Source organism: Aquarana catesbeiana, linkage group LG04 (assembly GCF_042186555.1).
Source record: "Aquarana catesbeiana isolate 2022-GZ linkage group LG04, ASM4218655v1, whole genome shotgun sequence".
Taxonomy (NCBI): domain Eukaryota; kingdom Metazoa; phylum Chordata; class Amphibia; order Anura; family Ranidae; genus Aquarana; species Aquarana catesbeiana.
In genome coordinates this window covers 198,416,816-198,443,256 of record NC_133327.1, presented here as the reverse complement: position 1 = coordinate 198,443,256, position 26,441 = coordinate 198,416,816, and the positions used below count along the sequence as shown (strand labels likewise).

Genomic DNA, 26,441 nt, shown 5'->3' with positions numbered 1-26,441 from the left:
TGCTGGTCCTCCCTATTGATAGAATCTTTACTTTGGTTGTCTGTGTGAACCTGGAAGCTCCACGCTGACTCCTCTGGAGCGTGGAAGAGGAAGTGACGTCACCGGGGGGGCGGACATCTGAGCTGGGACTGTCAATCAAAGAATACAGGCTACGCGCTCAAAGCTTGCAGCTCCTTCTACTGGCCAGTAGAACGAGCTGTGAGCTTGTAGCCTGCATTCTTTGGTTAACAATCCCCAGCTCGGATGTCCGCCCCCCGGTGATGTCACTTCCTCTTCCGCGTTCCAGAGGGGTCAGCGTGAAGCTTCCTGTCTTCCTGGTTCACACAGACAACCGGAGTAAAGATTCTATCAACTGGGAGGACTGGCAGCGGAGAACGCAGAGCGACATCTGAGTACCCCAGGATTCATCCTCTAGTGGGCATCCTTTTACCCAATGGGACTATGTAAGTGTTCTCTGTGTACACTTCCTTGACTGAACTGTTTAGTACACATTAAGTTGGCGTCTCCCCACCTTCTTTTTTTTTTTAACACTTGTCACAGAGTTACTGGACACCCTCTGAGGATGGCTGCTTTTTTTTTTTATATGATTTATCAGATCATTAAGTATTGCTATTACAGCCACTTACTATTTTTCACTAAGGGCAACACACAACTTGGAGCGCCAGAATCCCCCTTATATCTGACTATTAGTTTTACATTGAAAGTGGTCACTATTCCAGATTCAAGATGCTTTGGAACAAACTTCTAGACAACACCAGTTGGCAGCTGGTGTTCTGTGCTTCAGTATCCCACATAAAGATACTGCTGACATTGGCACCAAAGAAGGTAAATTAACCCGATATTCTTTTTTCAGTTTAAGACTCAGAACTGGAAATTTGCAAAACTGCCTAATAGCTACTGTAACTGTACACTTACATTAACCCTCTACCATCCTTTCCTAGACTGATCAAGTAAAGATAACCTAACTTTAGAGATAGGGTTTGTTTTAACATCAAGTAAACAGCCTTTCCTTTTGTACATACTGTATAGCAAACAATTCACCTGCTATTCTGCAGAAAGACCTGATTGTTATCTACAAAGAACAACTGTATGCAAATATAAGTGGTTAAGCCTGCTGAATAATTTAGAAGCTGCCACGATAAAACCGGTTCTCAGCCACCAGTTAAAACATTATAGCCGAGCATTATATAAAACATCAGATCTATAATGTTCAGTTATGATGTACATAGAGCTATTTCTTGAACAGTGGACCCATACATGTACTATACATTACATACATATGTATATAATACAAAATAAAACCCCAAGTTATCCTAATATATGAAAATAAAACATGTTCTACTATTCTTACTGAATAAACAAGGTTTGTTACTCTAAAAGGGAATGTAATTTAAGCCTCTTTATAACATCATCCATGGCACACCACCAGAAAAAGCATCCATAAGCTGTCAGTTGGAAATTATAATATAGTTAGGTATGACTGTATGTCCAAACACACTGGCTTTTTAGTTACTTGGTGGGAAAAAAAACCCCAACCCCACCAGCTACATATGCAAATTAGATATTCCTTTTTAGGGCAAAAGGGCCAAAATAAACTACATTTTCACTGGTATACTGCTTTAAAACGAGAGCAGGATTTCTATTTCTAATACTGGAATTACCAAAATATTCATGTAACTTTAAAATGTGACTTGTTATAACCACTTGCTTAGCAAAGCAATCATATCCAAAACTGGATAAACCACATTCTCAAAATATTCATGTAACTTTAGGCATGATACACAGATCATGCTTTGGTATTCAATAAGATAATAGTATAACTAATCAGATGCCAAAAACCTTACGAAGGTTTTATATTAGGATTATCAAAGTGACATTCACTAAAACCATTCACCAAAGAATAAGCTAGATATGGAGAATACTTTCCCCCCAATGCAAGATTAAAACTGGAGTGGTTAGAAATACATAGCGTGATTAATACAAATAATGCAGCTCTGCCCACTTGAGTTGATGGCAGCGCAAATAATTACCAAGTGATGAATACCCAAGTACTGAAATGATTGTGAATAAGCAAACATAAGTAACAGTATGTACCTGCACATTCAACAAAAATTAGAAGGTTTTGGTTTAAAATGGATACATTGTGCAAAATTGCATTTATACACTACTACCAACTGTATACTTCTAAACATTGTTTACATAAATTAAATATATATACATATGCCCATATCATGTACTTAAGGAATCTTGCATATTTACATCCCTGCCAAAATGAAATTCAAAAATATAAAACTAAAATATATACATTTTTGAAAATGGCACCCCTTCAGTAAGAGGGATTCTTATCTGAATAATTATATATGCTGTTATCTAAAAATGTTTATTAAACACAGGAAATAAATGTAAACAAAAACACGGATGGAGATACACAAGCTGACGAGAGACTTCAGGTCTCCTCTTCATCTACAAGCAAAGGTTCTACTTCAAGGGCCAACAAGTTGGATTGTCTTGTCTTGTGCTTTCGATAAACAATGAACTGTGCAGTCATCTGTTTGTTGTTGAGGAAATTACGGCTGTATACATCCACACAAGAAATTGCGTATTAAAGAACCCACACTAAAGTTCACCCTACAATACAATGAGATATCTCACTGGCCAACAGTGATGTTAAAATTGAGGAGGCAGGTCAGAATTTAAGTGGAACTTTAAAGCCCTCACTTTAGGCTAGCCCCTTTTGCAGGTATAGCTATGTAAAACATTAAAAATAAGTGTCTATACTGTTTAAAATCCATTAATACACTGCAACTTCTGGGCTTCAGCAAAATGGCAGCCTCCAGCAAGAAGAAAACAGGAGCAATGCTGGAGGCAATTTACAACATACACTCATTTTGGAAGCAAAATTATTAATGTGGAATGGATGTTCCTTGCTAAAGAACATTTTCAAGTTGTTATGGGTAAAGTTCTACTTTAAAGCAGAGTTCCAGCTTGTAAAAATTGTTGTGCGGCGATCTTACCCGGAAGTTGGAGTGGGCACCTGGTTTTGACAGGTATCTGCTCCCTACCCCCAAAAAGTTCCAAATGTGGTAGTGGAGGGGGCAAACAACTGGAGCTTCCCCTTTTCGGTGGAGCTCCGCTTTAAGTAACTGCCCTGGTTTTGTTAACACTGGGACTTTGTAAAGGGAAGAACTTTCATGGTCTATTTAAAATATAGGTCAGTACATTAATGCTAACTGCATGCTAGATGACATGTTAATTGACCATGCTAGCTTAGGATCAACAACACATAGAAAGACTGGACAAAGTGGTGCACTTTGCACTTTGTTTTCTAGGCGACTGGAGCAACTCAGAAAATGTTTGGGGAGAGCTCTTTAAAAAAGAGAGGCACCTTTGATGTCTATAGTTAACCAGAGGTCATTGATCTCTAGTTGCCCTGACTACATTTAGCAATGTCTTGGCAATAACTATTAAAACTACAAAAATGTTACAAAAAGTTTAACATTTTTAGAAACACATAAAAGGCTTTTATTTAATGCACCATTTTACAACCCCAATTCCAAAAAAAGTTGGAATTGGGGTTGTAAAATCAGCCAACGTGTCTCAGAAGTAAAATGGGCAGAGGTTCACCAATCTGTGAAAAGCTGATTTAAAAATTGGTCAAACAATTCAAATGTAAAATTGCAAAGACTTTAAATACTATCACTTAGGTTATTGGCTAGGGTAGGGTTAACCAGATGAAATGTCTCTATCATTTGTATTTTACCTCTCAGCAATTGTCCTTTATCGACCCTGGGACTCATATCAATTTCCCCAAGTGCAGAGTAGAAGTTGGTAGTTTCCTACACATGGTATGGTCCTGCTCACATATACGGGACTTTTGGAAAGGTTTTGTTGATCTTAATGCTCTTTTGGACCTGTAAGTCCCTTTAGATCCTGTGTTTGTCTGGGGGAAGCAGCATACTGAAGGTTTTTTTTAACCTTTAGAACTACTTTAATTCATATCTAAAAAAGCTTGGCCTTTTTTAAACTAATGCTAAAAGAAAAAAAAATATATATTATATATATATATATTTTACACATATATACACACACACACACACACACACACACACACACATACATACATACATACATATATATACATACACACACATATTTATATTTATTTCTTGGCCATTTTTCAGAGAATATGAATGAGAACTCAAAATCTTTTCTTTCACTCACGGTTAGTGTTTGGCTGAAGCCATTTATTATCAATCAACTGTGTTTACTCTTTTTAAATCATAAATCACAGAAACTACCCAAATGACCCTGATCAAAAAAGTTTACATACCCCAGTTCTTAATACAGGGGGTCCCCGGGTTACAAAGTTAGGGACTGTAGGTTTGTTCTTAAGTTGAATCTGTTTGTAAGTCAGAACAGGTACATTTTTTAAGTGTAGCTCCAGCCAAAAAAACTATTTTTAAGCTTTTTGGATAACATAGGGAAGGGTTAACACCCCTGTAACATTTGTTTTGCTGTGTGTGTCCCTGTTCAGAAGATTTCACCTCACTTTCTGTCCCAATGACAATTGGATTTTGAAAATTTTGGGCTGTTGTGGAAACAAGGATTGGTGATAAAGCATCAGTGGAGGTACCTTTTCCCCATAATAGCTCTTACAGGAGTGAATTTCCCTTCCTAGGGGTAGATTTCCTCTCACTTCCTGTTGTCTCCCTCCGTTTGTAAGTAGGAGTCGTTTGTAAGTCGGATGTTTGTAACTAGGGGACCCCCTGTACCGTGTATTGCCCCCTTTAACATCAATGACAGCTTGAAGTCTTTTGTGGTATTTGTGGATGAGGCTCTTTATCTTCTCAGATGGTAAAGCTGCCCATTCCTCTTGGCAAAAAGCCTCCAGTTCCTGTAAATTCTTGCGCCATCTTGCATGAACTGCACGTTTGAGATCTCCCCAGAGTGGCTCAATGATATTGAGGTCAGGAGAATGAGATGGCCACTCCAGAACCTTCACTTTATTCTGCTGTAGCCAATGACAGGTCGACTTGACCTTGTGTTTTGGACCATTGTCATGTTGGAATGTCCAAGTACGTTCTATGCGCAGCTTCCTGGCTGATGTTCCTGCAGGATTTTTGGATAACATACTGCGATCAATTTTGACCAAATTTCCTGTGCCTTTGTAGCTCATACATCCCCAAAACATCAGTAATTCACCTCTGTGTTTTTACAGTAGGAATGGTGTATCTTTCATCATAGGCCTTGTTGACTCTTCTCCAAATGTAGTATTTTACTGTTGTAGCCAAAAACCTCAATTTTGGTCTGATCACTCCAAATGACTTTGTGCCAGAAGATTAGAGGCTTGTCTGTGTGCTGTTTGGCGTATTGTAAGCGGAATACTTTGTGGCATTTGCGTAGTAATGGGTTTCATCTGGCGACTCGACCATGCAGCCCATCTTTCTTAAGTGCCTCCTTATTGTGCATCTTGAAACAGCCACACCACATGTTTTCAGAGAGTCCTGTATTTTACCTGAAGTTATTTGTGGGTTTTTCTTTGCATCCCAAACAATTTCCCTGGCAGTTGTGGCTGAAATTTTAGTTGGTCTACTTGGAACCCCTCATTTTCCACTGCTTGATTAGAGTTTGAACACTGCTGATTGGCATTCTCAATTCCTTGGATATTTTTATATCCCTTTGCCGTTTTATACAGTTCAATTACCTTTTCCCACAGATCCTTTGCCAATTCTTTTGCTTTTCCCCATGATTTAGAATCCAGAAATGTCAGTGCAGCACTGGATGAAAGGTGCAAGGGTCTGTCAGGAGTCCAGAAACCCATTGACCTCTTATACAAGCACACTAATTACAAGCAAACAGATCACAGGTGAGGATGGTTACTTTTAATAGCCATTCAAACCTCTTTGTGTCAACTTGTGTGCAAGTCATCAGGCCAAAATCATCAGGGTATATAAACTTTTGATCAGGGTCATTTGGGTAGTTTCTGTTGTGATTTTTTTTTTTAAATCATAAAGAGTAAAACATAGTCGATTGATAATAAATGGCTTCAGCCAAACACTAACCATGAGCGAAAGAAAAAAGTTTGCGTTATCCATATTCTCTGAAAAATGGCCAAGAAATCATAAATTCTGCCAGGGTATGTAAACTTATGAGTACAACTGTACACTGATAAGTGTAATAAATGCCTGTTAATCTTATCTGATTAAATATACCATTTATAAGGTTGTATTCTCACAGACCAAAACAAGGCAAATAACTGAAGTAGTCATTGTTAGGGTTTACATACTTTTTAACTGCAAAAATTTTAACTAAATTTGGTCATAAAAGTGTTAACGATGCAAGCAGACTTCACATCCCTAAATATCAGTGCAGGGCACCACAGACTATTTACAAGGCAGGCAGAATATTGGCAGAAACATACACAATCAGAATTACCCTTTACCCGACAGAGGACATGCATTAAAGCGGGGGTTCACACAAAAATTGAACATCCACTTTTCGGAACCCTCCCCCCCTCAGGTGTCACATTTGGCACTTTTCGGGGGGGAGGGGGGTGCAGATACCTGTCTAAGACAGGTATTTGCACCCACTTCCGGCATAGACTCCCACGGGAGTCTATGCCTCTTCCCGTCCCCACCGCGCTGTCTGCTGGGACACACACGGGTCCCAGAGACAGCGGGGACCAGTTAGGGAGGGCAGCGCGACTCGCGCATGCGCAGTATGGAAACGGGAAGTGCAGCCGCAGAGCTTCACTTCTGATTCCCTTACAGAGAATGGTGGCGGCGGCAGCACCCGAGGGCCGATTCGGTCTCGGGTGCCGACAGCGCTGGACTCTGGGACGGGTGAGTGTCCTTATTTTAAAAGTCAGCAGCTGCAGTATTTGTAGCTGCTGACTTTTAATTTTTTTTTTTTTTTTCGTGGGACTCCCTCTTTAAATATCCTGTGAAATAAAAATGCTTTTCTGATACTGCCAATGGAGCTGCAGCATCAGATTCTTCTAAAAATGTATTTAAAAAGTGATACAAGTATGTAGTGCAGCTTTATAGGCAAAATATATTCCATTTCTAGTACACATACAAAAAAAGGATACGAAAAAGTCCAGGGCAAGGACACCAAAGCTGCCAATTAGCCAAGGCAAATGGTGCATAATATATGTGTTCTTATTGTGTCGAACAGCAGGTAACTTCAAAACAAGACTTAATCCGTATGTGAAGTTTCCAACCATTGCCAATACAAACAACATATAGGAAGTTCCCTCTGTAGATTTCCTCTGGAACTGTAGAATAAATATAAATAGGAGTCTGTAAACTCACACTCCTTAGCAATGCAAGAATGACATTATCACAAGTTTTACACAATGCAGAAACCAGAAATTCTGAGCAAGAACCTCATAATTTAAAGATACTTACATTTTTATAGAGTTGGGGAAAACGAGAACCCAAATAAAACACTGAGGAAATATATCCACAAATGAATCCAGACATTTCAGTAATGCCAAGTGTTTTCTATAATAAATAGAGTAACATTAATATTTTCATTAAAGTGGACCTTTCAGTAACTTTACAAGTCTACATAAATAAAATGCACAACAGAATTATTTTTAAAAAGAGCTGTACCTTTAATAATTACAATTACAAACCATTTCTTGAGCTCCTGCCTGACCTTGCCTATGCTGAGATAATGTCATTATCCCATTGCAGGCAGGAGGAAACTATTTCCTCAATATATACCCCTCCTACATGTGCTCAGATAGCAATATTATAACTTTGTAGCAAGTCAAAAAGGTAAGAGACTGCAGCAGAGCCTGATCTGTGTTAGACAATCATATACATAGGTATATCCTGTTACTTGCACAGCACATGGCTAATGGTCATCCGAGCCAGCATCTCAGCTAAGGAACCAGATGCTCATGCTGGATGATGACTAACAAAGATGGTTCCTTCTGGAGAGAAAATGAGGGGAAGGTAATGTCAGAAGCAGGACTATCAGGTAATAAATACTTGGGCAACGCTTTTACTTTACCATACCTGTGTTTAAGCTGCATGCCAAGGAAAAATTTAATGAAAAATGTATACAATTTCTTTTATATGTATAGTACATCTCTGCAATACATGCATATTTCACCATGTATTATTATTATACAGGATTATATAGCGCCAACAGTTTGCTTAGCATTTTACAACAAGAGGGCAGACAGTACAGTTACAATACAATTCAATAAAGGAGGAGTCAGAGGGCCCTGCTTGTTAGAGCTTATCCCTTTAAACATGTGGCAAGTACAAAAAATACCTGTTGATGTGCAAGAAATATAGTGTACTCCTACCTTCCTCTTCACCTTTTGGGAACAAATAAATGCACATATTTTTGCAGGGGAAAAAAAAGTGCAGTTATTATATTTTCCTTAAAAAGGAGCCTGGAAAGTATTGCACCCATGATCAAAGGATCAGAAGTGCAAAGTCAGACTCCTGCAGACAAACCCTGCAGATTGCAGCAGTACCTTCATAGGAGCTTACTGTTTACAAGCTGCAGGGCTTGAGCATGAACTATGAGGTTGCTCATCAGCGATCTCGCAGCCCAAACAGCTTCCTTATTTTCTAACAGTGACAGTGGGCGCAGGGAGAAGATCCCCTGCTCGCTGTCACAGGAGGGGGGGGGGGGGGGGGGGAGGCTGCAGCTGCTGAAACCGGTTACATGTTCCACCCTAGATATAGGTGGAAAATGTAACATATCACATTAAAAGGGCAAGTTCACCTTTTGGAACAACACTGCTGTGAATTCCTAAGCACTCAGTGTCAGCCCTGCCATTTCTGATGCATTACAAAGTACACAGATCTCTCCTCATCTCCTCCCCCTTGTCTCATCTCCATAACTGCATAAAGATCTTGTGAGCCACAAATGGATTGATGACTATAAAGTGAATCCAAATATTTCAATCAGCTGCACACACTATCCACGTTTCATATCGTGTTTGTGACAAAATTAAAATAAATAATTGTGTATGTGCTAGGTAAAAATAAATAACGTGATAAAAAACGGACTTTGTTCGGACATTCCGACAACAAAATCCTAGGATTTTTTCCGACGGATGTTGGCTCAAACTTGTCTTGCATACACACGGTCACACAAAGTTGTCGGAAAATCCGATCGTTCTATACGCGGTGACGTAAAACACGTACGTCGGGACTATAAACGGGGCAGTGGCCAATAGCTTTCATCTCTTTATTTATTCTGAGCATGCGTGGCACTTTGTCCGTCGGATTTGTGTACACACGATAGGAATTTCCGACAACGGATTTTGTTGTCGGAAAATTTTATCTCCTGCTCTCCAACTTTGTGTGTCGGAAAATCCTATGGAAAATGTCCAATGGAGCCCACACACGGTCGGAATTTCCGACAACACGCTCCGATCGGACATTTTCCATCGGAAAATCCGACCGTGTGTACGGGGCATAAGTCCTCGACCTGGCACACAAAGCCCCATCCTTTAAGATAAGGCTTCTCCCCCCCCCCCCTTCCTTCTGGGTGATGCCTGAGCCGGGCGGGACTGAAAGGATGTCCCTGTTCGCAGGGCTTTGTCTGAGGCTCGGCCCCCAGGCAGAAATGTTGTGTTGGCGACTGCCCTCTTATGGCATTATAAGAACTTCCGGTATTCCGACCCGAGAAGTGACGTAGCGCATGACGTCACACGCATGTGCAGTGGCGAGGAAACGCTGAGGATTACATGAGGCGACTCAGCCTCCATTGTTTTGGGCCCTTCTGTGCAGCATTAAGTGCTAATTGCTCCCCCTACATATAAAAGAGCCTGCAGGCAAGTTATAGAGCCCTCCACTTTTGTAAGTGAAACATCTATCGCTCTGGGACCTATTTTTGAAAACTCCTATGGTTAATGGTAAACTTTTCCCTTACTCTCTTTTGTATTGCTTTTTGTTTGTTCCATTTTGGGCACTTTGAAATGCATTTGCACTGTGGTGCGATATATGGTCTATGTTCAGACTATATATAAAATTTATATGCATAGCAGCACCTATCCTCTTTTGTTACCATATTTTCTTTCAGCTCCACTTTCTTGTGGGATTTCTTCTGTCCCGTTTTGGATAATATTTACTCCAGGGGAGATACATATATATGAATCAGAGAGACGTGTGGTCCTGTTGGGTGACTCTAAGTGCCCTGTTGGGAGGAGGGCTTTTCCAGCATGGTATGGAGATTGGCAGATGCTTAATATACGCAAGTAAAATTTTCAATGTATGTAAACACGGATTTGAAATGATGCATTATGATAAATGAATGTAGAATGCAAGTTACTGACAGCTTTCTTTACATTACAGAATGGTGATAAACATCCCTGATGAAGATAATCCATAGTTATTCAAAATGACATTGGATTTCCCTCTACACATAAAACGGTCACTGAACCATTTGGAACATACAGTTACTTATGGTATTGGGTATCACCACCGAGTACACCTTTTATACTAAACTCTGTCTTTGATATTTTTTATGGAAAGCTATGAGCCTCATGGAGGTTTATCTTTTAAACTTTTTGAAGAATACAAGTTATATTTTTTTAATATAATATATGTTTCTTGCTTATATTGGTTGGTGTGAAAAAGTCCCACAGAAAGGTTCATTGAAGTATGTTTATGCTATTTAAAAAGGGATGATGGCAACTTTGGCCCAACACTGATTAAATTATTGCTTTATTCAATTAAGCTTTGACACAACTGGAATAACTGAAATCTTTATGCAGAGCAGCACCAGTTTTTGCCCTCACCACTTTTAGTAAATCAACCCCACAATGTTGCAATTGTGCTGTATGCATGCATGCAATATTTTTAACTTGCTATCCCAAATTTTCTTTTTCTTTTAATGAAAACGAACCACCTTTATTTTTGTTTTCATATTCGAAACCTGTAGTGAAAAAACAGACTTAAATGTAACCACTTGTGGCAATCTCTGCCAATTCATCTATCAAGGTGAGGCAGGATAACACATTTGTTGACAGTTCCATTGAAAAATTGTTTTCATTGCAATGGTATTTTCTAATAGCCCTTTGCAGACATTAACAGGACATTAGACAGAACAAAGCATCCAACTTCTACAGCAAAGGTTAATCTGTAAATTTAAAGAAATATTCCCATAACAACTGTGATAGATTTTTGTTTTAATAAGATATAAAAACACTTTAAGTGTTCCTTTTAGGTTAATAATATACCTGATCTACTTCTAGATCTGCAGTCTTCTCAAAGCTCCTCAGAAGCAGCTGACTAGGGAGTATCACAGACAATGTAATACATCCGATGACCCAAGCTATACACATTCCTTTAAGGCTTCCACTACCTGGAAAAAAAAAAAGAAAAGTTTTAAACATTTGTAAAAAAACAGATTCAAGTTTCTTGACGCTGTCATTAACTAGTGTGTCCACATTGGCAGAGTTTTCCAGAGCAAGACTCTGCAGACATTGGTGTAGATGTTCCTGGCCACGTGAAACATAATCTAAGTGTCATGGGACATGGTTCTAAGGCTTTGAGTCAAGCAATTACTGCCTCCCTGGTGTAGTTTAGGTCCACGTTAATAATAACTTAAAACTAATGCCGCGTACACACGGTCGGACTTTACAGCAGACTTTGCCCGGCGGACTTTTCTACGTACTTTACGATGGACTTTCTGAATGAACGTACTTGCCTACACACAGTCCACCAAAGTCTGTCGAATTTGTACGTGATGACGTACGACCGGACTAAAACAAGGAAGTTCATAGCCAGTAGCCAATAGCTGCCCTAGCGTGGCTTTTTGTCCGTCGAACTAGCATACAGACAAGCGGACTTTTCGACCGGACTCGCATAAGGCTTCTTCTGCTGGACAGATGGGTACTTTTGCTACTAGCGACATCAACAATGAGGGTGTCTAGGCCAAACACAACGAAATGTCCCTTAAAAAGGAAGCAAGCACTTTTTGCATGCAAAGAGTTTGTTTTGCCCGTGATCTTAGTCTATCAAACTGCAGTGCAGGGCCCGCTAGGGAGAACAGAGTTCTAGAAAGGAAATATTGAGAGGGGGGACTTTGGACTTTTTAGGCACAATAATACAAGTTAAATTACAAAAAGAATATTTTATTTATTAAACAAACATATAAAATACGATTAAAAAAACCACAAAGCAATCTAGATGCATAGATATTCAATATTCAATAGGGTTGCCGCTGTACAAAGCCATACACATGTATACAAAACCCAGAAGTGTGGACTTTTTGTAATTTACCTTGTATTATTGTGCCTAAAAAGTCCAGAGTCCCCCCTGTCAATATTTATATACATTATTTCTAGGACGTGGCACTTGCTTACTAGTTATGTATCCACAGTACCACTCTGTGTTGTGATACATTCTTGTGTTTAAGAGTTCTAGAAAGGGACTTGATGGGGTCCTTGAGAATAAGTGCATCCTCCACTGGATTGACAGTCAACACTTCGCAGGATGCGATACTGCCAGATCCACAAGGACTTCCTCAAATGGATACAAATCTGATGGCTGCTTAGAAAGGAGAAACGGCTTGTCAGGGTTTTTCCAGGCTCCATAATGAAAGACTCTGAATAGCGACAATACCAGGAAAGTCTTGGCAGACAGTGCTGGTAGAAGCTTCAGGCCGGTTTTGAAAGTAGGTGCAATGTGGTGCAATGTTTAAAGGATTAAAAAGAGGCAAAATCTCCGTGGCTGAAGTCTAAAGTTGGCCATACACTAGTGGAATTTTGTTCAAAAATTTTAGTTTTCGGAATGTTTGTTTAATTTTATAATGTTAAGTGGGGTGAAATTGAATTGAATTTTCGACCATAATAACAAAATTCGAGGTGAGCATGATGGAATTCTTTTTTTCCCAACGAATGAAATTGTAACAGCCAATAGTTTTGTTTTGCTTGGGAAAGATCTAACACATTGAAATGCACAGGTACTAGGCACAAAAGAAAGCTTTTATAATACATCTGCAATTAAGTAGCAGGTCTGGATACAATTTTAAGGGCTTTTAAACAAAATTTGTTGACTCAATGATTTTTTTTTCAAAAATTTCCATACAAAATGTTCAAAGTAAAAAAATTCTACTAGTGTTTGGCCAGCTTCAGAGGATACTGAAGTCGCAATCAGATCAGATAGATTCTGCAGGGAAGGCCTTTGGGGGCAAAGTCAGTCTAATGCGCTACTTGGCCCATAAAATCCTGCATGACTGAGGTAAATTTCAGGATATGGCCAAGGGGGCAACTATACCAACCCGTCTAAGGCAGATTCATAGAATCGCAAAGACTTTTGCAGAGGGCAAAAATCCAGGCCGTCAAAGTCAGGCACCTCATAAGGCATATTGGGGGCAGCACCAAACAGTGGAGTGTGAGCTGGAGGCACTTGGTACAGTGGGGCTGTTTCCCATGTGCCTAGAACTGTACATGTTGCACTGCAAGGCAGAACGCAATGTAGTTCAAGATAAAAGGCTAGGCCTCAGATACTCAAAAACCATGTTGCTGGATAGCAGTAGTGTCAGCACCTGAAAGTAACCAAATCATAGTAGGCTGGAAACTGGAAAAACAGAGGAAAGTTCCACGTGTCTTTGTGATCAAGAGCAGCAGGGGGAAAATCTTAGGCATGCAAGGAGTAGGAATGGTTACGCTGGCCCACTGTAAGCAGCATTAGTCTCTGAATTCTTTTGTCCCTCAATGGTGGAGAAAGAAAACAATTTTGTTGCTCACGTAAACTAAGAAAGGCATAGCACAATATGCTAAATGTGGGCATTTTCAATACAGGTTTGACAAACAAGTGTAAAAATAGAAATGCAGAAGAATTGTTTTACCTTTCATGCTCTTGTTTTTTAATTTGTAGTAGGCAAACTGTGAAATCATTATGAGATCCATGTTGACATAAAAAATGGCAGTGACAATCTGTAAAGAAAAAATATATAATCTCAAGAAAATGCAGACCTTTACCCAAAGCAACATGTCTCTTGTTTGGATCTTGTCAGGAACTTGGCTAACTAAAAAAAAAAAAAAAAAAGAATTTGGAAGTTTGGGGTGAATGTGGTTCTGGAAAATGGTTTTTGAAATGAATGTTGCCCTTTTACACAATTTAAATTAAAGCAATTATCAAATAAAGCTTGTAACCAAAGATGAACCTGCAAAGAAAGTATGTATTTGGTTCTTTCATTGCCCAAGTCACTGAATTCTGCTCTAATGAGGAGGAATCACCTCCCAGAGTCTATTCCCATGAGTAACATTTTGTATGTCCAACTGCCTTGTTTGGGAACAGATTCCCTTTATTAAAGGAGAACTATACTCTTCGCTCAGTTTAGAGCTCAATTTCAAGCACAGATATTTGTATAGCTCAGGCAGCAGAGACTTTAAAAAAAGAGCTTGCACTGTAAGCAAGATCCACGTTTTTCCCTTCTTGCTTAACCACTTCAGTACCACACTATAACCAAAAGGACAGCAACAGTACGATGCTATAGTTTTGGGAGGGTGTCCAATCACAGGAGAGAGAGGGGGGGGGGAGAGAGAGAGGGGGGGGAGGAGAGAGAGAGAGAGAGAGAGAGAGAGAGAGAGAGAGAGAGAGAGAGAGAGAGAGAGAGACAGAGAGAGAGAGAGAGACAGAGAGAGAGAGAGAGAGAGAGAGAGAGAGAGACAGACACACCAGATCTCAATCCAATAGCGCACGTTTGGGATGTGGTGGAACGGGAGATTTGCATCATGGATGTGCAGCCAACACATCTGCAACAACGGCGTGATGCTATTATGTCAATGTGGACCGTGTTTCCAACACCTTGTTGAATCTTTGTCACGAAGAATTAGGGCAGTTCTGAAGGCAAAAGGGGTCCAACCTAGTACTAGCAAGGTGTACCAAATAAAGTGGCTGGTGAGTGTATATCTATATCTTATTAGAACAGATGTGAAACATTAGATTTAAAAACAAAAGTGTAACTTTAAATAAGAAAAAAAAAATACTCAAAAGTTATGTTACTTTTAAAGCCCCACTCTAGGCAGGAAAACCCACACTGCAAGGGCTAAATGCTCAATAAAGCTGAACTCCAGAAACCCTAAATTTATGTCTAGGAGGGAGATTAGGACAAGCAGATTTACTTATCAGATCCTCAGCTCCTCTGCACTGCTAGATTGGTCCCTGCAGCCTCTCCTCTCTCATGCTGTGGTAGTCCATAGCCCGTAACTGGACCTGAACATGCCGAGGGATAGCCCACTGCCAACACATGAAGAAGTGCAGTCTGCCACGGTGTGGAGGATCAGGTTTGGGTGTAGAAGAAAAAGATGCAATATTTACCTCACTCACTCTGGCAGGCTCCCTCCATATGTGCGAACAGACCTCCAAAGCCTCCTCTATTTGCCGCTCTATTCAGTGGTTGCCCTCTGACATCATATAAAAAAAAAAAAAAAAATGGAGGACATATAGGGGGTTATTTACTAAAGGAAAATCTACTTTGCACTGCAAGTGCACTTGAAATTGCATTTCAAGTGCACTTGTAAGTGCAGTCGCTGTAGATCCGAGGGGGACATGCAAGGAAAATAAAAAACAGCATTTTAGCTTGCACATGATTGGATGATAAAATCAACAGAGCTTCCACTCATTTCAGATCTACCCCTTAGATCTACAGTGACTGCACTTCTAAGTCCACTTGCGGTGCACTCGTAGTGCAAAGTGGATTTGCCTTTCGTAAATGACGCCCATAGTCCTGTATTGTATGCAAGGACAGGGAGGGCTCACCCACAACCAAGAGCAAAGTACCACAGCATGGAAAAAAAAGGGTTTTTATTGTCTATTACTCTACCCCTAGACTTTACAAGTTTTTAACCCACTGCAAGGGTAACTGGTTTAAATATCCAGGAGTCCAGCATTAAGCAAACAGAACAATGGAAAAAAAAAAAAAAAAAGCGTGACTGCAACTTGCCCTGGCATGCCTGGAAATGAGAATGTGTGACTGGGTCTGCATATTTTTTCAGTACAGGCGGTCACCGGGTTACAAACAAAATAAGGACTGTAGTCGGAACAGATACATTTTTTTTTTTAGCTCCAGCCAAAAAATCTATTTTTAAACTTTTTGGATAGCACAGGGAAGGGTTAACACCCCTGTGAGGTTTGTTTTGCTGTCTGTGCCCCTGTGACAATTGGATTTTGAAAATTTTGGGTTGTTGTGGAAACATGGACTGGTGATAAAGCTTCAGTGGAGACACGTTTTTCCCAAAATAACTCTAAAGCCCCGTACACACGAGCGGAATTTCCATAAAAAAAAAAAAAAAAAAAAAAAGTGTGATGGGAGCTTTTGGTCGGATATTCTGACCGTGTGTATGCTCCATCCAACTTGTTCTGTCTGAATTTTCGCTAGCAAAAGATTGAGAGCAGGTTCTCTATTTTTCAGACGGAAAAAGTTCTTGACGGAAATTCCGTTCGTCTGTATGCAATTCCGATTCACAAAAAAACCACGCATGCTCGGAAACAATTTGATGCATGCTCGGAAGCATTGAACCTCATTTTCTCAGCTTGTCGTAGTGTTGTACGTCACCGCATTCTTGATGGTCGAGAACTTGTGTGTGACCGTGTATATGCAAGCCAAGTTTGAGCGGAATTCCATCGGAAAAACCATCCAAAATTTTTCAGACGGAAATTCCGCTCGTGTGTACAGGGCATTACAGGAGAGAATTTCCCTTCCTAGGGGTAGATTTCCTCTCACTTCCTGTTGCCCCTCTCCGTTGTAAGTAGGAGTTGTTTGTAAGTCAGATGTTTGTAACTAGGGGACAGCCTGTACACTTCAGTTAGCATTTACATACGATACTAATGTTTTAAAGAGCCAGCATTTCACAGTGAGGATGAAATGCTGTATAGTAGAAATGGTTTACCTGTATTGGCAGTTGTTTGGTCAGATAGCAACCTACAAGGTTTGTAAAGTCCCCTCCCAACCAACATAACAGAAAGCCTAGGGAAAGTGCTTGGTCAACTTTTCCATTCTTGTAGGCAACATATAGCTGACTGGAGAAAGAAGAAAAAAGGATTTTTTCATGTTAAAAACAAATGACATAGGAACTTCAAGACACGGTATTAGCTGGAAAATGCTAAAACATGTCAATGGCAACATGCTAAATGTGATAAACTTTAAACCCACTTTAAAGTCAGGTCAAGGAGCCACATGGGATATTTTGTGTCTGCAGTTTCAGCTCATGACAGGTTTTGCATAAAAATGTTCAGTTAAGCAAAACAGTGAACATTTAAAGGGGTTGTAAAGGTAAAAATTTTTTCACCTTAATGCATTCTATGCATTAAGGTGAAAAAACTTTTGACAGTACCGCCGCCCCCAGGCCCCCCGTTTTACTTACCTGACGCCTCGAATCTTCGCTCCTCGTCCTCGTCAGCTTCATTGCAGCTCAGCCTGGTCGCTGATTGGCTGCAGTGGATGGATTGAAAGCAGCGCAGCCATTGGCCCGCGCTGCTGTCAATCACATCCAATGATGCGGCGCGCCGGGGGGCGGGGCCGAGTGATACAGCGAGCGGCTATAGCCGCCGGCTGTATCACGGGAGCGCGCGCGCAAGCACTCACCACCGTGCGAGGGAGCTCGCATGAAGGTGGTAAATGCTTGCGGGGAGGAGCTGAAACAGCCGCCAAGGGACCCCAGAAGACCAGGTTCGGGGCCACTCTGTGCAGAACGAGCTGCACAGTGAAGGTAAGTATAACATGTTTGTTATTTTTTAAAAAAAAAAAAAAATAACTTTACAACCCCTTTAAGGCCTAGCCACAGGGACAGCTACCTCTGCGCTGCCCACAGAAAAACTACCTACATGCAGTGTGTGTGTGTGTGTGTGTGTGTTGACAGCCTGCAGTGGCAAAGACAGTTGTATACTCTATACAAATCAATAGCCAGCACCGCCACTATTGCCATGTAACACATACATTGCAGTGACATGCCATTAGAGACTCTGATCGGCCCTGGATGCAGACAGTTTGTGTCCAGGGGCAGAGGTTCTGGCCGCAGCAAAGTGTCCAGTGTGTATGCAGCCATAGCACAGAGTACTCCTGCATCCAGATGTAGAGTTTAGCTGCCTCTGAATGCTTCAGTCCAGCCACCCATCTAAATGAGCCATTTAACTACTTACTTCCTGGGCACATTTACCCCCTTCATGCTCAGGCTAATGTTCAGCTTTCAGCACCCTCACACTTTGAATGACAATTGCGCAGTCATGCAACACTTTACCCATATGAAATTTTTTTTTTTTTTTTTTTTTTTTTTTTTTACACACAAATAGAGCTTTCTTTTGATGGTAAAGATACTCTTCATCCCTTTCATCTAATCAGTTCTCAGAGCTCTCCTCACTGATGTAACTTCAGCTCTCCGCCCCTGCTTTTCAGAGCTGAGAGATCCCGTGTAAATTCTGCACTTTGAATGGATGTAGGGGAAAGACGGCAGTAGATAAACAGGTACTATAAACTTATGTAGGAGGGTTTGTTTCATCCCTGTGTATCACCTGAGGTCAGTCACTTCGCTGGGTGTATGTATGGGTTTACATCCACTTTAAAGCTGAACTCCATTATTTGTTAGACTTTACATAGTTTGTTTGGGCCACCTTGGTCTATCTGATCAGCGCTCAGCCATTCATAGAAAGCAATGTAAAAAAAAAAAAAGTGTTAAGTTATGTAGGAGAATGTGAGATCCTCTATCAGCTTTTTGTTGAGTGGCGTTTCCCTGTTGCAGATTTTCCCTATCCTATATCCTATTCCTATCTAAAGCATTATCACAGTGAAGGGAAACCCCCTTTTTTACAGATACACTTCAAAGACGAACTACATCCTGCTCACATAATTTGTAATAAAAACACCTTTGCCATTCTGAAGCTTCCCTCCAACCACTTTGCATATTATTTTATATATAGTGTGATGCCGTACTTGCCAAATATGCTGCAGAAATCTCCCTCCACTAAGCCTAGCTACAGCCATTTTAACTGTGGGCAGCTGAAGTTGCTGCCTGTTCACTTCCCAGATTCACACAGACACACTCAGACCACTGCACGTTTCTCCACTCCCGTCATCCAGCTATCCTTGGCTTTACTGCGACTCAACCCTCTTCCACTCTCCTGCCCCCCTTGCTGGGGGGGGGGGGAATATAGGGATATAAGGCATTTATTGCCAGAAAAAAAAAAAAAATAATGTTTTACTATCCAAAGTTAAAACAAGGGCAGAAGATTTAAACAAAGGGTAGGGTTGCACCGATATCGAGCATTTGCATGAATACTTTAACTCATGCTAATGTTCAAATGCCTAATCCGATACCTGAGTAGCCAGGGACGATTGGTGCGGCGATGGAGGGAGTTACAATCACCAATCACCCTGCCAGCCGCTTCTCCTAGTCTCTAGAATGGAATTAGACTTATCTGTAACTTTTTCTAGGTGTCTTCCAGGACAGCCTCTGAGACACAGTGCTTCTCCCTCCGGGACAGGAAACACGTTCACCCAAATTTGTTTAAAGGCGGCCCTCCAGATTCTACAAGAACCGCAGTAAGGCTCTAAAATCAGTGTGTGTGTGTGTGTGTGTGTGTGTGTGTGTGTGTGTGTGTGTGTGTGTGTGTGTGTGTGTATGTGTGTATATATATATATATATATATATATATATATATATATACACATACACACACATACACACATATATACATACCCTTTGCACCAGCTGCAAACAACACTGGGTGGGAAACCAAGCTATCCTGGAAGACTCCTAGAAAAAGAGGAGTTACCGGTGAGTCTAACTCTTCTCCTATCGTCTTCCAGGACAGCCTCTGACATGATGAGCACTGGGGCTTTGAGGCAGTCTGAGGAGGATTGAACAATATTCCTCCTCTTACATACCCCTTCTGACCTGTCCAGTGTTTTTTAGGAAAACCCTCTCAATGCTGTTGGGTCTGCTGGCTGTAACCTCAAAAAAAACCTTTACCCTGTTTTTTTCTTCTTTTCTGGGAAGGCTTTTTTTCTTGTCCTGGGTACGCTCCAGTGCCTCCTGAAGCTATGGTCCAAAAAAGGTGATAATCTGAGAAAGGAAATCTACAAAGCTTCAGCTTTGATGCTGCATTCGCTGACCAAGCTTTTAACCATATGGCCCTTCCTGCGATGTTCACCAGTGCTGCTGATCTGGCTGTCAGCTTCACTGATTCCGCAGAGGCATCTGCTAGGAAGCCGACTGCTTTAAACAGTAAGGGAAAAGATCTGAGCAGTTTCTGGACATGCCTGCAGAAATGTGGAAACCTTAGCCAGCGGTGTAACCAACTTTGGTAATCTTCCTCTCCCTCTGAATCAGACCCTGAGTCCACTTGAGAGGAGGCAAGCGACCTGGGTTCCCTTTCCCTATCTTCACTATCCTCCTGACTAGGTTCTGATAGGACAGACATACTTGCTGCTCTGGATAGGGATGTAGAGGGACCCTGCATTCTATCCATCATACCTTTAAAAGACTTTAAATTACTCTTTAACGGACGTAAGGATCTTATGACATGCCGTCATAAAATCATCCTTAACCAAACTGCTGACACATTCAGGGCAAAGTGTTTTTTCCCAATTGGAACCTAGCTTTGACACGCAAATGGCACATCTTCTCCTGGGGGCTGCATCGGGGCCTTGTCCTGGGCTCTACCCTAAAAGCCAAAAAGAAAAAACAAAAAAAAAGCCCACGAGTGCCTACCCCAGACCTTCTACACCACTGGGATTGGGATCAAACAAAAAAAGTGCCCAGCCCTTCACCTGTGGTTCCCCACCCCGCCTGAGATGCTGCCGTGCCCTCCATGGCTCCTCGGTGTATGCCACAGCCTCTTGCTGGGTCTTCACTGGCCCCAGATGCCCGAAAGTCTGCATGCCACTCCTAGAAACCGGAACCTCGTCTCTCAGCACCCCCTGATGATGCGGCTCCGCCAGAAGCCGTGTCACTTCCTCTCGTTGGAGCGCAGAAGCCCTGCCTCCAGCGCACGCCCTCCTTCCTAAACCCGGAACCGCCAGGTAAATAGGCGGTGTCCATTGCACGTGCTGGACCGAGTCAATGGAAGGACAGAAGGCAGGTAACCCTGATGCGCGGCGTAGTCTCGCTCCACACACTTTCAGGGGTCCAACTCTCTCCCAGTTCAGGCAGCAGTGGGACCAGCAGCCCTACTCTACCCCAGCTGGACAGAGGGGCGCTTGGGCAGAGGAGAAGGCAACACCAGGGCCTCACTCAGGACAGCCCTGAGACATGGAGCTCCCAGGTTCCCAACATACTTTCTTCCCGTTTGGCAGGAAACACACACAAAAAAAAAAAAAAAAAAACTGAAGGGGGAAGGCCTGGAGGACCGCCTTTAGACAAATTTGGGTGAACGTGTTTCCTGTCCCAGAGGGAGGAGTCCTATGTCTTATAGGCTGTCCTGGAAGACGACAGGAAAAAAAGAAAAACACTGGGAAAATGCATCAACTGCAACCTGCATAGGTGTGAGCCTAGCCTTGGTGCTCGTTCACATGGGTGGCACAAAAAGCAGGTGGCTGAGCCATGGTTTTATCCCCCCCACCAACCCACCTATAGCCAGCAAAGGTATTCACTCAGGACTCTACCCTGGCCATTGCATTCGGCAGGCAGGACAGCTGCTGAACGTGACATATTCACGAGCGGCAACTGCATTCAATGCACACAGTCATGGCATGATGAGTTGGTTTTTTTGAGGGTTAAAGCAGGTGGCAAGGAGGCAAAACGTTGCCTCCTCACCGTCCGTTAAACACCCTCTGAACATTGTCCCATTGCAAAGGGGTGGCAGTAGAGCCTCAGGAGCCTTTGGGCGATTTCCTTTAAAGCGCAGTACAAATAATAAGAAAATCGGTTGAACGATTGTCCGGTTTTTCGTGATGTTTCACAGGAAGTCAAAATCAAGGATGTACTAATTGTACGAAAATTCTCATACGACAAAGGCTTTTTTTTGTTGTTTATGGGTATGCGCAGTCTTTTTGTAGCAGACCTCTTGTACAAAAACAGTACACATTAAACAAAAACCGTTCATCCTGTTCACGTATGAGAAAAACTTTGTAGTTTGCCCCCTTCAGAAATTTTTGTTTGGAAAGTCTAAATCGGGATGTGGAAAGTTGTGCAGTACACAAAAATGTAGACACATTTGTACAATTTGTAAATTTGTACACAACTTAAAGCAGAACTGTAAGCAAAACTTTTTTTTTTCCCCATTTTGGATAGAGCGAGGGAGGGTTATAACCCGTCAGATTATTTTTTCCCCACCATCTGTGTCCCATTGGGGAGATTTCCCTTCACTTCCTGTCCCATTGCCAAATCAGGAAGTGAGAGGAAATCCCTGCAAATAAAAAGGATTTCCTTGGGGGCCCCCAGTTTACAAAAACTAGTGTCCCTATTGGAAGATTCCTCCTGGAGTTCTCCTCTTGCAATACCAGGACAGGTTGTTTTTTGCACTCGGTGTACCTTTTGGGGAAATTGTCTTGTTTCAGAAATGACAGGAAGTTAAAGCACAGCTATAGGCAAAAACATTTTTCTTACAATTCAGATAGAGCAAGAAAGAGTCATAACCCCTATCAGATTTTTTTTTTTTTTTTTTTCGCCATCTGTGTCCTATTGGGTAGATCTCCCTTCACTTCCTGTTCCATCGCCAAATCAGGAAGTGAAAGGAAATCCCTGCAAATTAAATAACATTCCTTGGGGACCCCCAGTTCACCAGAACTACTGTACCCATTGGAAGATTTCTCTAGTGTTACTTTTCTGGGGACAACTCAAAATTTGTGATTTTCTTTTACAATGATAATGGTAAACAGGACAAATAGAGAGGGGGAGTCTCCATAACAGGCACAGACCGCAAAAAAAAAAACTGACAGGTGTTCTAATCCATCTCCTAAAAAAAAGTTTTGCCTTTAGTTATACTATAAAGTATAACTAAAAAGGTAAAACCGTTTTTTTTAGTTTTGAATGGAGTGGAGATGGATTTGAACACCTGTCAGTTTTTATTGCGGTCTGTGCCCGTTTTTTGTCCCGTTTATCATTATCATTGAAAGTGAAAGTCAGGGCCAGTTTGCACCATAGAAACTCAGTCCGGATGTGTTGTGGATGTTTTCTGCATGCGCATTTTTTGATGCAGCCCACTGCATTCCCCCCCTTTTTCTTAGCCTTAAAGTGGAATTCCACCCCAAAAAAAAAAAAAAAATTAGTAATGTGCTTACAAGAAATATAAAAAAAAAAAAACATTGAGAAAATTTTTTTTTTACTCACCTCTAAATGCCTGTTGCTAGGGGGTCCCTCGTAGTCTGCCTCCTTCAGTGCCTGGGCTCCTGAAGTCACTTCCCTCGGCACAGGAAGGGAGATCGCCTCCCCACCCTCCCTCTTGTCAATCGCCTGGGACACGTGACCGGTCCCAGATGATTGCGGGGCCAGCTGGGCACCCACAGTTAAAATGCCGGCGCCGCCGAGCAGAGGGGGGGGGGCGAGTGGGGCTTTGATCCCCCGCATCGCTGGACCCTGGGACAGGTAAGTGTCTGATTAAAAGTCAGCAGCTGCACTATTTGTAGCTGCTGACTTTTCATTTTTTTTTTTTTTTTTTTTTTTTAAATGGGAACCCCGCTTTAAGGGCCAGTTCACACCACAGAAACACAGTCTGGATGTGTTCCAGATGCTTTTCTGCATGCATGTTTTTGATCCAGTCTAGTGAATTTTCCCCCTCTTTTTAGGGACATGAGTGTTCCAGTGCGATCCGATGCATTTCACCACGTTCCAGTACAGAAAAAATGCAGCATGTTCTACTTTTTTTTTTTTCTGAAAACTCACTGGAACTGACCATGCTGGTGTGAACTATACCATTGAAAACCATATAATCTATTATCCATGTGTTTTTGATGCAGAAAAAAAAAAAAAAAAACACACTGGACTGCATGTGGTGTGAACCTGTCCCTAAAAGAAAAGCCAAAATTTTGGGTTGTCCCCAGAAAAGTAATAGAGGGGAAATCTTCCAATGGGGACACTAATTCTGGTGATTTGGGGGTCTCCATGGAGTTCCCTTAATTTGCAGGGGATTTCCTCTCACTTCCTGTTTGGCTATATGCGACAGGAAGTGAAGGTAAATCTCCCCAATGGGGGCAGAGATGAAATAGAAATAAAAAAAAAATAAACTTACAAACACTCTCTCCTTTGCTCTAGCCAAAATGTTAAAAAAAAAAAAAAAAAAAAAAGTTGCCTATAGTTCCAATTTAAAGTGATAAAAATATATATTTTTTTAACCACTTAAGGACCAGCCTCGTTTTGGATTTTAGGTGTTTACATGTTTAAAACAGGTTTTTCTGCTAGAAAATTACTTAGAACCCCCAAACATTATATATGGTTTTTCTTCTAACACCCTAGAGAATACAATGGTGGTCATTGCAATACTTTTTTTTGCACCGTATTTGCGCAGCGGTCTTATAAGCGCACTTTTTTTGGAAAAAATTCACTTTTTTAAATAAAACAGTAAAGTTATCCCAATTTTTTTTTATATTGTGAAATATAATGTTACGCCAAGTAAATTGATACCCAACATGTCATGCTTGAAAATTGCGCCCGCTCGTGGAATGGCGTCAAACTTTTACCCTCAAAAATCTCCATAGGCGACGTTTAAAAAATTCTACAGGTTGCATATTTTGCGCTACAGAGGAGGTCTAGGGCTAGAATTATTGCTCTCGCTCTACCGGTCGCTGTGATACCTCACATGTGTGGTTTGACCACCGTTTTTATATGCGGGCGCTATTCGTGTATGCGTTCGCTTCTGCGCGCGAGCTCGTCAGGACAGGGGGGGTTTTAAAAATTTTTTTTGTATTTTTATTATTTATTTTACAATATTTTATTAATTTTTACACTGTTTAAAAAAAAAAAAAAATTGTGTCACTTTTATTCCTTTTACAAGGAATGTAAACATCCCTTGTAATAGAAAAAAGCATGACAGGTCCTCTTAAATATGAGATCTGGGGTCAAAAAGACCTCAGATCTCATATTTACACTAAAATGCAATAAAAAAAAAAAAAAAAAAAGTCATTTACAAAAATGAAATTTGAAAAAATATGCCTTTAAGAGGCGTGGACGGAAGTGACGTTTTGACGTCGCTTCCGCCCAGCAGTGTCATGGAGATGAGTGAGCGCCATCTTGGCCTCACTCGTCTCCAGACACACCAGAGAACAGGACGCGATCGCCTCCGCCGCTACCGACGGCTCCGGTAAGCGGCGGAGGGCACCGGATCGCGGCGGGAGGGGGGGGGGCCCTCTCCCGCCACCGATAAAAGTGATCTCGCTGCGAATCCGCCGCAGGGACCACTTTTATCTGAAAGTTGGCCGCCGCACGAAAACGGGGATACCGGGGTTATGGCAGCTAGCTGCTGCCATAACAACGATATCCCCGTTCAAACTTAGGACGTACATCGTCGTGCGGCGGTCGGGAAGTGGTTAAAATAACAAACATGTAATACTTACCTCCTCCAAGGGTCTTGCACAGAGCGGCCCCGATCCTCCCTTTTTTTGGTGTCCCTCCACGACGCTCCTGGCTCCTCTTCTCGAGTGCCCCCAACAGAAAGCTGCTTTCCATGGGGGCTCTCGTGCGTCCATTGACACATAAAGCAGGACTCAGCCCCGCCCCCGCTGACACTGGATTTGACCCAATGGCTCCCGCTGCTATTAATCTATTAAATGAGGACCCGAGACAGCAGCTGGTGCTGCTGTGCTCGTCCCCGTCGCTGGAACGTTAAAAGGAGCACGCTGCATTACACTACATAAAGTGTTTCATCTTAATGCATAGAATGCATTAAGGTGAAAAACCGTGAGGGTTTACAACCCCTTTAAATTCCTGTCGTTTCTGGAACAAGACAATTTCCCCACACCGAGTGCAAAAAACAACGTATCCTGGTATTACAGGAGAGCTCCGGTGACAAGAAAACAGGGGTCATTTCTGGATGAGGATATGAGAAGTGTCTCCCCTTGCTGGTAGTTGTAGTCCCCCCCATGTACACAGAGAGCCGGGGATGACTCTCTTCCAGGCAGACACACAAGATAATTACGGTAATGCGGAATAATTACGGTAATGCCGCGAAGAGGAAGCAGACGATGGACACCAGTCCGATGATAACGCTCCAGTACTCCCAGCTGTTCTCCACACACTGCTCCAGCAACTGCCAGATCCAGCCGCTACCATCAGGGCACAGCAGCCGCTTCGCCTCAGCTTGGGACACGTTCACCAGACGCCACTGGGGCCCCCCATCCGCCATCACACCGCCGCCTCCTTGTCCTCAGCCTGCAGGGCCCCCGGTCTCCCGCTCAGGGACACAGCGCCCCGCATCCAGCGGACACAGCGGCCTGCCACCCTCCGCCGTCTCCCTGAGCGACACCTGGAGACCGGATGATCCGCCTCCCATTGGTTGACGCCACACAAGTCCCCGCCCCTGAGTTCG

At 42.0% G+C, this 26,441-nt stretch overlaps 1 protein-coding gene across 1 annotated transcript; it reads right to left on the bottom strand.

The window, feature by feature from the left end:
• Positions 1–299: 299 nt before the first annotated feature.
• Positions 300–26,441, bottom strand: LOC141139706 (lysosomal amino acid transporter 1 homolog). Its single transcript, XM_073626087.1, has 7 exons — positions 26,071–26,441; positions 16,877–17,006; positions 13,831–13,918; positions 11,216–11,340; positions 7,410–7,505; positions 7,091–7,276; positions 300–2,548 (listed from the first exon to the last, which is right to left on the bottom strand). Exons 1-7 carry the CDS (start codon positions 26,256–26,258, stop codon positions 2,447–2,449), a joined length of 915 nt encoding a protein of 304 aa, XP_073482188.1. The 5' UTR covers positions 26,259–26,441; the 3' UTR covers positions 300–2,446.

What these genes read in the sequence shown, in the direction of transcription:
- LOC141139706 (XM_073626087.1), bottom strand. Translation starts at nt 26,258, where the DNA reads ATGGCGGATGGGGGGCCCCAGTGGCGTCTGGTGAACGTGTCCCAAGCT. An exon ending in AAAAAACAAGAGCATGAAAG is followed by an intron (nt 11,341 to 13,830) that starts GTAAAACAATTC and finishes TTTTTTTTCCAG; the next exon opens with GTAGTGGAAGCCTTAAAGGA. An exon ending in TTCCCCAACTCTATAAAAAT is followed by an intron (nt 7,277 to 7,409) that starts GTAAGTATCTTT and finishes TTTATTCTACAG; the next exon opens with TTCCAGAGGAAATCTACAGA.